We start from the raw sequence: 9,011 nt of genomic DNA on the forward strand, positions 1-9,011 counted from the left end.
GATGGCCAGCGCGACAGTGACCAAGCCACCCTCACCTACTTCAACTCGGCCGGTCGTGCCGAGGTTCCGCGCATTCTTCTGGAAGACGCCGGCGTGGACTACGACTTCGTGGCCATCACCAACTGGGCCGAGGTCAAGCCTGAGTACCAAGCCGCAGGTTCATTACCTCCCTCCTTGTTGATGGCTCACACCCCAGCCTGGGTACTCACTCTGGGGATGATATAGGGAAGGCGCCGTTTGGCCAGCTGCCCATCTACGAGGAGCCCGGGCTGGTGCTGGCGCAGAGCTCGGCCATCGCCCGACATGTGGCGCGGGAGCACGGCTACTACGGTGAGACCGCACACGACGCTGCCCTCATCGACCAGGCATCGGAGGGCGTGGCCGACATCGTGAGCCGCCTCATACAGGCGTTGTTCCTTCCGCTGCCGGACGACAAGCGAGCCGAGGCCAAGGCCAGCCTGCTCAACGAGTTCCTTCCCGCGCAGTTCGAGATCTACTCCAAGCTGCTCGAGAAGAACGGTAACAACGGCCACCTCGTCGGCTCCAAGGTACCTTGTCGACCACGAGCATGAACACTCTGCTGCATGCTCGAAGTTGCTTGCCAGCGTGCGCCTGACCACATTGTGTCGTCGTTGTTTGTAGCTGAGCGTGGCCGACGTGAGTTTGTGGGTGACCCTGGGCATGGTGTTCTCGCGAGTGGAGGGCAGCAAGGACGCGGCAGCCAAGTACCCCAACCTCCAGGCCTTCCTCGATGGCGTGGCGTCTCGCCAGCGAATCAAGGCCTACCTGGCCCGCGATGTCTACGCGGCCAAGAAGGAGTAATACGCAGCCAGCGAGGGAATAAAAGCTTTATCATCGAGAAACGCGCCTGCACCAACCTCTTCCCGAGCCAGGAGCGATGAACAAGACCACAAACACGATGTTCAAGCTACGAAGACCAGTTCTGACCGTGCGGTCAGGGGTCCACGGTTGCGGTTCGCGCATACACGCCTTGCTCCACGCCTTGCAAGAAGAGCGCGCTCACCATCCGCAGGAAAGGCAGCCACTCCATCTCCGCTTCGGTCGCTCCGTTCCTGTAGGTCGCGATGACTTCCTCGTCGTCGGGACCCACGTCAATGGACCGCAGCAGTTGCACTTCCTCGCCGGCGAACAACTCTCTCATCATAGGGGCCGGTTGTAGTGGTAGAGGTACTCCACCACGCGGCTGCGTACAGGCGTGACCGCCTCGAGAAGATCAAGCTTAAGGCTGGGCGCGCATTCCGCCGGGAGACACATGGTCCCGACCAGATAGTGATCGCCGGGGGCGAGCCGCGCTACGTCGACGTAGAGAGAGCAGCCAGTGGAGGAAATGTAGATGCGGCGAGTGATGCCCATCTCGGCGTAGGGGGTGGCGAAGAGTGTCTCTATCTTGGCATAGGGTAGGTTCAGCTCTTCGCCAGCATATGCTCGATCGCCTTGCGATTGCGTTCCACGTGGAAGACAACCGAGAAGTTCTCGTCCCTTGCTGGCGTGTAGTACTTCAGGGTCCAGCGGCCCTGCTGGTGGACGAGCCACATATTGCGGTGCGCCAAGCCAAAGACCGACGTGTCGTAGAAGCTGGACTTGAAGCTGATCGTCTGGCTCTTGGGAAAGTTGGCGTCGAGGATATCCAGAGTAGAGGAGGTGATGCAGTACCTCAACGTGAACGGCATCAGGGAGAAGGCCCTCGACGCCGAACTGAAGCGGTACTACGACAACATCCTCCTCACCATCCCCTACGCCGACGCGCGCGACAAGGAGGAGAAGCAGAAGGAGAGAGAGGAGAGACAGCGGCTCGCCGAGGTCAGGCGCAACCGGTTCATGCGCTCGAGCGCGGAGCCATGCGAGGAAAAGGAAGAAGAAGAAGAAGAAAAGGAGAAGGAGGAGGAAAATGAAGAAGAAGGAGGTCAACCAGCGGACCAACACGATGAAGGGAGCGACAAAGACAACGAAGGCGACGCCAGCGAAGCTAAGGAGGCCGGGTCGAAGAAGCAAGACCTCATGGACGTGGTCAAGCCCCTGCAGCGGTTGGTCAGTCTGGAAAAGGTTGCCTCTCCCCTCTCGCCTCACCCCTGCGTGCCGAGTGCGAGAACTGATATCTCAGTTGTATGATGCGTTGTTATGGTTGTGGTTGTGGTCGGGCCACAGATTCGTGAGCAGATCTTGGACCTCGAGGACCGGATCCCGTACCAACTGCTGCTGAACCGCGTCGCCTACGCCAAGAAGCGGCCTGCCTGGCGAAAGGTACAGTACAACAGCATTACTGACTACCTCAGATCGTGTCTTCTTGCAACCACCAGGATACCTTGAATGTGCATCTGTGCAAGTACTATTATTTTTCTAACATCAAAGCCGCACGCCTGGTCTATGTACGCCTCAGACAGTGGAAACAGAGCACAGTCCAGCGGTACTGTGTGAGCTGCTGCTTTTCCTGGAGGCGCAAATGATTGGCAAGGCGATGAAGGTACGACTGTGCTTCACTCACACACACTTCGTAGGGTCCCTTCGTTCGTTTCAGTGTCAGGCCTGACGTGTCGCCTGTTGTGTGGCTGGTGTCACACCAACTTAGAAGGACTGGCACAACTCGACCAGACAGACGAGATGGCGACGCTTTTGCCGCGACAGTGTGGCCACATCGCTGAGTCAGGTGGCGCTGGTGCTAGCCGTCTTCGAAGGCGCAATCCAATGGCAGCAAGCGAAACAATCGGTAAGCACACCTTTGTTGTCTCCTGCCCCAGACTTGCCTTTTTTCTTTCATTCATTCATTCTTTCCTTCCTTCCTTCCTTCCTTCCTTTCATTTTCTCTTGTGTTGTGATTGTGAACGGTATAGGAGAAGTGCCAGATTTGCAGACGCAGCACTCAGCCGGGCTGCATGCTGCTGTGTGACGGCTGCGACCGCGGCTTCCACACGTTCTGTCTCAATCCGCGCCTGAAATCGGTGCCCAGCGGCGAATGGTATCGTACCACCATTCGTACAACCACCAGTTAGGCGCCGAGGCCGGACTGACCGCTCTTCTCTCTTGCTCGCGTGCACGCAACGCAGGTATTGCAAATCGTGCCTCGCCAACTCCAAGTCGGCGTGCGAGGTGTGCGAGGGCGGGGGCCGACTGCTCTGCTGCGAGGTGTGCCCTCGTGTGTACCACCTCAAGTGCCTCGACCCACCGCTCAAGCAGGTATAGCCCGTCCCTCCTCCTCTTGTTTCCCCCCCCCCAGGCACCATCATCACCACTCACTTCTCTTTCTATGTGGGGGAACGCAGGTGCCCAAGGAGAAGTGGACGTGCCCACAGCACGAACCCCGGCCTGTAACGCTGCGACGAAGCAAACGGCATGCGGTGGATGATGATGACGATGGCGATGATGAAGAAGACGAAGAGGACAAGAGCGAAGAGGAGGAAGAGGAGAATAAGGAAGAGAGGAAGAGGAGAGGAAAGAGAAAAGAGGAAGAGGAGGAGGAGGAGGACGAAGAAAAGAACGAGAGCGAGGAGGAACACCAGAGATCAAAAAAGAAGAAAACGGGAGGAGGAAAGAAGGAGGCGGCGAGGAAGAAGGAGGAAGATGAGGAAGATGATGATGAAGCAGAGGAAGAGGTGAACGAAGACGGGGAGAGTGGAGAAGAAGTAGCGCAACCCGCGACCCCAAAGCAGCCTGGCCGGACTGCTACGCGCAAGAAGCTGAAGAGACAAGCCGCGGCGAGCACACCAACCGAGGGTGACTCTCTCAAGAAGCGGGCAATGTGAGAAGATCTCGTGAGAAAAACCAAGAAAGAGACCTTGGTGGTTGTGGTGGGGGGGGGGTTAGAAACCCCCCCAGACAAAACCCCTGAACCGAGGCTCGCCGTGGACCAGTTTGTATAGTTCGTCCTCCACGATGTCCTGCCACTCGCTCCAGTCCTGGTCGGGCCTCGCTCGGATGAAGCCCGCCAGCTCCTCCACCACCTCGGCTTGCTTGGCCTCCACCGCAGCCGCCGCCGTCTGGCCATTGTCGCCGCCGCCGTCGTCGGTCGTCGCACTCACCGTGAGGGCCTGCTTGAGCGCCTCCTTGTCCTCGCGGGCCGCCAGCCTGGCCACGATGACGTTCTTCAGCCGACGCTTGATCTCCGTCTCGAAGGCGCTACGCTTGGCGCTCAGGTCGTCCACCTTCAGTGCCGCCTCGCATCGGCGCTGCAGCTCGTCGGCATCGACGAACGATGACACAGTGGCAGTAGTATTACTGATGACGCCGGCCACCTCGTCGTCGGTGGTGACGGTGGCCAGCACGCGCTGGATCTCGTCGGCCGAGATGAAGTCGATGAGGCCCACCAGCTGGCGAGCGTGCTCGTTAAGCTGGTCGCCGACGTCACCGGCGTCGACCAGCTGCTCGGCGGCGCGCTCGTAGTGGGCGAGGAGGCGGCTGAACGCGGCCTTGTAGTGCGGCGACACCCGGAGCGAGGGGGAGCCGACGTCCTTGTCGCCCACGGGCGCCGGCGGGATGCCGTTTGACTCCGACACTGTCGCGCCCGGTTCCGCATCGGGCTGCTGGTGGTCCGTGATCCACCACTTCATCGCATTCACGAACCTGCACACGAGAATCCGGGCGTGTGTCGTGTGTCGTGTGCGTGTGCGTGTGCGTGTGCGATGAGACAGATTGACCTGATTTAGAGTGCGGTGCACCGAGGTAAGTACCTGGTGAGGAGGATGGCCTTGCGGATGGCGTTGTTCGAGTAGCGCTCGTCGTCGACTCCGAACTCGACCTCGAGGCTGTTCTTGCTTTGGTACTTCTTGCCATCAACGTCGCTGTACGTCACCATCAGCTCCAGCACCTGCTTCACAACTGTAAAAGAGCAGCAGCGACGGTCAGCTTCCGCAATCAACGCCGCCCGCGGGACTAAGAGACTGAAGGCTCGTACGAGGGCCGGAGGGGGACGGGGCCACCTTGACGAGGATCATGCCGCCTTTGGTGCATCCGTTCTCATCTATGGCCGAAGGAAAACCGCTCGCCATGTGCAACAACTGCATGTGCGCACGACACCCCGGCCGACCACGTCAGTCCTGTCTTCACCGTCGTCAGAGGTGGTGGGCCGCGTACCAGGCCGTCTGTGGGAATCTCGTGCCCGGGCGAGCCATACACCCTGCAAAACCATCAAAACCACAATCAGACACTTTTCTTTTTCTAAGTGAGTGAATGTCTCAGCCGAGGGGTACCGCTGAACTTGAACGGCGGAGGTGCCGTCTTGGACGATGGCGACATCGAGGTCGAAGCAGGCCGGGGTGACCACGTAGTCAAAGTCCTGCTCCATGAGCTTCTTGAACTCGGGAGAAGACATCACCGTGAAATAGTTGCACCCCTTGATCTGCGCGATCGAGTTCACCAACTGCCAGTCACCAGCGCGGCAAAGGGTAAGCGCTACGATGAAGGGGAGCTAAGCGAAGCGTGCGCGAAAGGGTGGTCGGTACGTACCTCGACGCCAAAGTCGACGCCGAGGCCGATGAAGGTGGTATAGATCTGGCCCTCCTCCACGCACTTTTGTGCAGCGCCCAGGAGATGTTCATCATCCCCACCATTTGGCTGTTCTCGCGACACACACGCACCACACACACCCACACACAGCACACAGCACACACACACACACACACAGCACACACAGCACACGCATGAGAGTGAGCAAGAATTTGGAGTGGCGAGCGTGGGGAGCGTACGCAGGCGTCGGTGAGAAACATGATGCGCTTGGAGTGGGCGCGAGGCTTCGAGATTGCGATGAGGTCGGAGAAAAACTGCTTGAAGCGCTGGGCGGGCCGGTCGCGGGCCTCCGCGGTTCGTGCGTTGTATTGGGTGATGAGCTGCACACCGCCGCGGAAGCCCCTAAGCATATTGGTGCACCAGCGCGGGCGGAGCTTGGTGACCTCCGCCTTGAGCGCCGCCATGTCCAGCGCGCTCACCAACTGCATCTCCTGCACCACATCCATCTCCTGTATATATGCGCTCTCGTCGGTGAACGCGTGCGCAGTGCGTGTGCGGTGCGTGTGTGCTTACGTCATCGAAAACGACGAGGCCTAAGGCATCATTAGGCTGGAGATTGTCGAGCAGGGTCATCACGCAGTCCTTGGCCACTTCCAGCTTGGTCTTGGTGTCATCTACACTGCGTACACCACACGCGACACACACGCGACACACAAAGGCTGTGATGAGTAAACGGTCTAGCGCTGCCTTGATCACCTTTAGGGGAGCGTACCGGGGCGGAAGGGTACGTCCATGGAGCCGGAGATGTCGAGTACGATGGACAGCTGTACGGGCGGCCGGCCGTGTTTCCTGATGCCCTCCCCGTCGAGCTTGCCGCGCATGCCGCATCCCACGTAGTACTCCATCGCCCCGCTGCCATCCACGCCAGCACACACAATACGCACAACCCACGTCACAACGACGCACAACACGACACACGACACACGACACACGACACACGACACACGACACATAACATGGTACAAAGGGACACTAGGGAACCTGAGTGGGTCCTTGGATGCGGCGAAGGACCAGTCGCACGAGAAGAGGGCCTCGTTTTCGGAGCCCACGTCAAAGTAGTGTTCGTAGAACATGCCTGCACACAGGCCGTGTCAGAGATGGCGTTCAACACAACACAACACCAGCAGAATAGAAGGAGAGAGAGAGAAGGAGAAACCTTCGTGGGTGATGGAGGAGAGCGGGGGTAGGCGGTCATCGCTGAGGCCCACCTCGAAGCTGGCCGTGTCTTTCGCTCCGCTCCCTGCCCCCGGCGAAGGTCAATCGGCGAACAAACATTCAGCCCCCGTGGGGGGGGGCGCAGTACCAGCACAGTGCATGATATGTGTAGTTGTCGTTCTTTAGGTTGGGCGGGCAAGGCAAACAGCAGCGAGGTGGCCGATGGCTGGGCAGATGAAGTGAAAATGTGCAAGTTCTTCTTCTTTATTCTTCTGGTGGCCAATCACTAATTTGGTGTTTTCTTAGTTTTTCGTTCTCTCTTTCTTTTTCTTTCTTTGGCCAACTGAAGTCAGCCATGTTCAACCGCAGACACGAAGACGACCCACCCAGCGGCCTACACCACCCCCACCACAATGGTGCCGCCGCGAGTCCCGTGGTCGGACCCAAGGCCCAGAGCCCGCAAATGACCATCACCTCCTCCGACTTGCTGCCTTCGGCCGCTGCGCCGCATTTCCCCGCCCACCAGCCGACCACCGCCGCCGCCCACCACCACTCGCCGGCCCTCTCGCCGCGTTCGGTGCGTCAGCGCGCGGAGGACCTGGTCACGTCGCTCACGCCCCCGGCGTCGCCCCTCGCCGCACCGCGCGAGTCAGGGTCGCCCCTCGCCGGCCCAGAGAAGAGGAAGGAGGAGGCGCTCTTCCTCCCAAAGCAGGGCGACAACGACGAGGAGGCCCTTCTGCCGCTGGCCATGGGCCAGGCCCTCGTCTGGAAGACCTGGGAAGGTGTCGGCCAAAACCCATCACCTTCACACACCAACCTGGCTTGCCGCAGCAAAGCTCACCTTTTCTGCCGTGTGCCGTGTGCCGTGTGCCGTGTGCCGTGTGCCGTGTGCCGTTTGGTCACACGAAAGAGAAGGGAGAGACGATACGGCAAGACGCCGAGCTGGCCAAGAAGCTCCGGGTACGCTGTGTGCTGACTTGATGAAACGTTAATGGCGATGATGATGATGAGGGATGAAACTGCAGGAGGAACTGGAAAGAGGCAGCACTTTTCAGAGCCCATCCGGTGCTCTGCTCTCTCTGATCACGCGCACTGCTCACTTCTTTTCCTTGCGTTTCTCATTGCATTGTTTGGTGCAGGTGGTGGTGCACCTGCAGTACTTTCGGACTCTCAATTCGGTATACATCCACCACACTTCCCCACCACACCACGACCGACAGATGAAGTGGAGTGTGGGTGTGACTCACATCCTACTACCGGGGGAATGGTGGTGCTTGCGTACTGAAGCCCGACAGCTGGACGCAGAGGAGAGAAGCGGGGTCCAGCCCCAGAGGCTCGATGAGGACGCTCCCGTCCTTTCCGACTCTCAATTCGGTACGCAGCTCTGAGTTGAGCGTAATTCGGTTCTGAATTTAACTCCTCCACAGCACGTTCGCTGGACCTGGAGGAAAAGCTGGAGGCGCAGAGGAGCGCGGTGAGTGCTCACAACCAGCGGGTGATGGCCCATCAGGCGCCGCCTCTCTCCGACTCTCAGTTTGGTACACATCACGCCCTTCCTTCCCGCGCATTCAGTACCGCTCTGTCCTGACGACAAAGGAAGCGCGAGAGTTGCAGGCGGCCGAGGAGCGTACCTCTGGTGCTGTGCAGGCGCCTGCAGCCCTCGACATGGACGAACAAATCGGTACGCGCGCCTTCGTTTCTGTGGAGGTTCAACGACGATGGCCGCCGCATGAAAGAAGACTCATTTTCTTCTTCCCCCCTTGTTGTCGCCAGCGGCCATGCTGCAAGCTGCGGATTTGAGCAGAACGTGACTGAGGCACAGGCGGCGAAGAGGACTCTGGCCGCGGCGGTGCTCGCTGTTATTGAATTGTTATCGGAATGGAGTTAAGGCGGCTTCCGCCAGTTGAGTAATGGTTCGTCATCAGTCGACAAGAAATAGCTTTGCGATTTCCTTTGGTTTCTTTCTCTTTGTTGCCACAAAAAGATGGATCGACTTTGCTTCTGCTCCTGTGGTCGATGGATGTCTGCAGCGCAATTCAAACAACATGTTGGAGGTTGCCCGCTTCCAACGCCAGAGCTGCTAGTCCTCTCGCCCTCACCCCAGCCGTCAACCTCAACCTGGCCCATCTTCTCACCATCACCGTCGCCCTCGCCCTCGACCCCACCCGTCCTGTCGCCGTCGCCGTTGCCGTCGCCATCGACCCCGCCCGTCCTCTCGCCCTCGACCCCTCTGCCCGTCCTCTCGCCGTCACCGTCGCCCTTGACCTCGACCTGGCCGCCTGTCCTCTCACCATCACCCTCAACATCGACCTCGACCTCGACCCCGCCGCCCGTCCTCT

At 59.4% G+C, this 9,011-nt stretch overlaps 5 protein-coding genes across 5 annotated transcripts in view; 3 read left to right on the forward strand and 2 right to left on the reverse strand.

The window, feature by feature from the left end:
- Positions 1 to 822, forward strand: part of ACA1_055800 (glutathione transferase family protein) — a gene marked incomplete at both ends in the record, with an annotated part of 1,407 nt that extends 585 nt beyond the window's left edge. The window contains 3 exons of the mRNA XM_004344157.1: positions 18 to 157; positions 226 to 548; positions 643 to 822. Coding sequence (XP_004344207.1) covers positions 18 to 157; positions 226 to 548; positions 643 to 822 — 643 coding nt within the window. The remainder of the gene's footprint in view (positions 1 to 17; positions 158 to 225; positions 549 to 642) is intronic.
- Positions 823 to 955: 133 nt separating this feature from the next.
- On the reverse strand, positions 956 to 1,374 carry ACA1_055810 (uncharacterized protein; the record flags this gene model as incomplete). Its single annotated transcript, XM_004344158.1, has 2 exons — positions 956 to 1,153; positions 1,213 to 1,374. The coding sequence occupies 2 exons, from the start codon at positions 1,372 to 1,374 to the stop codon at positions 956 to 958; spliced, it is 360 nt and encodes a 119-aa protein (XP_004344208.1).
- Positions 1,375 to 1,665: 291 nt separating this feature from the next.
- Positions 1,666 to 3,758, forward strand: ACA1_055820 (PHD-finger domain containing protein; the record flags this gene model as incomplete). The annotated part of the gene is made up of 7 exons (XM_004344159.1): positions 1,666 to 2,064; positions 2,167 to 2,262; positions 2,399 to 2,482; positions 2,591 to 2,725; positions 2,850 to 2,974; positions 3,063 to 3,192; positions 3,279 to 3,758. The coding sequence occupies 7 exons, from the start codon at positions 1,666 to 1,668 to the stop codon at positions 3,756 to 3,758; spliced, it is 1,449 nt and encodes a 482-aa protein (XP_004344209.1).
- A 57-nt stretch (positions 3,759 to 3,815) lies between these two features.
- Positions 3,816 to 6,590, reverse strand: ACA1_055830 (cell surface protein; the record flags this gene model as incomplete). Its single annotated transcript, XM_004344160.1, has 10 exons — positions 3,816 to 4,575; positions 4,683 to 4,830; positions 4,907 to 5,009; positions 5,086 to 5,128; positions 5,202 to 5,371; positions 5,458 to 5,565; positions 5,697 to 5,966; positions 6,031 to 6,131; positions 6,230 to 6,369; positions 6,499 to 6,590. The coding sequence occupies 10 exons, from the start codon at positions 6,588 to 6,590 to the stop codon at positions 3,816 to 3,818; spliced, it is 1,935 nt and encodes a 644-aa protein (XP_004344210.1).
- Positions 6,591 to 7,027: 437 nt separating this feature from the next.
- Positions 7,028 to 8,483, forward strand: ACA1_055840 (uncharacterized protein; the record flags this gene model as incomplete). Its single annotated transcript, XM_004344161.1, has 6 exons — positions 7,028 to 7,454; positions 7,583 to 7,632; positions 7,968 to 8,046; positions 8,100 to 8,210; positions 8,330 to 8,353; positions 8,446 to 8,483. 6 exons carry the CDS (start codon positions 7,028 to 7,030, stop codon positions 8,481 to 8,483), a joined length of 729 nt encoding a protein of 242 aa, XP_004344211.1.
- Between the last annotated feature and the right edge of the window lie 528 nt (positions 8,484 to 9,011).

Source organism: Acanthamoeba castellanii, assembly GCF_000313135.1.
Source record: "Acanthamoeba castellanii str. Neff unplaced genomic scaffold scf7180000084594, whole genome shotgun sequence".
In the NCBI taxonomy this organism is placed as follows: domain Eukaryota; phylum Discosea; order Longamoebia; family Acanthamoebidae; genus Acanthamoeba; species Acanthamoeba castellanii.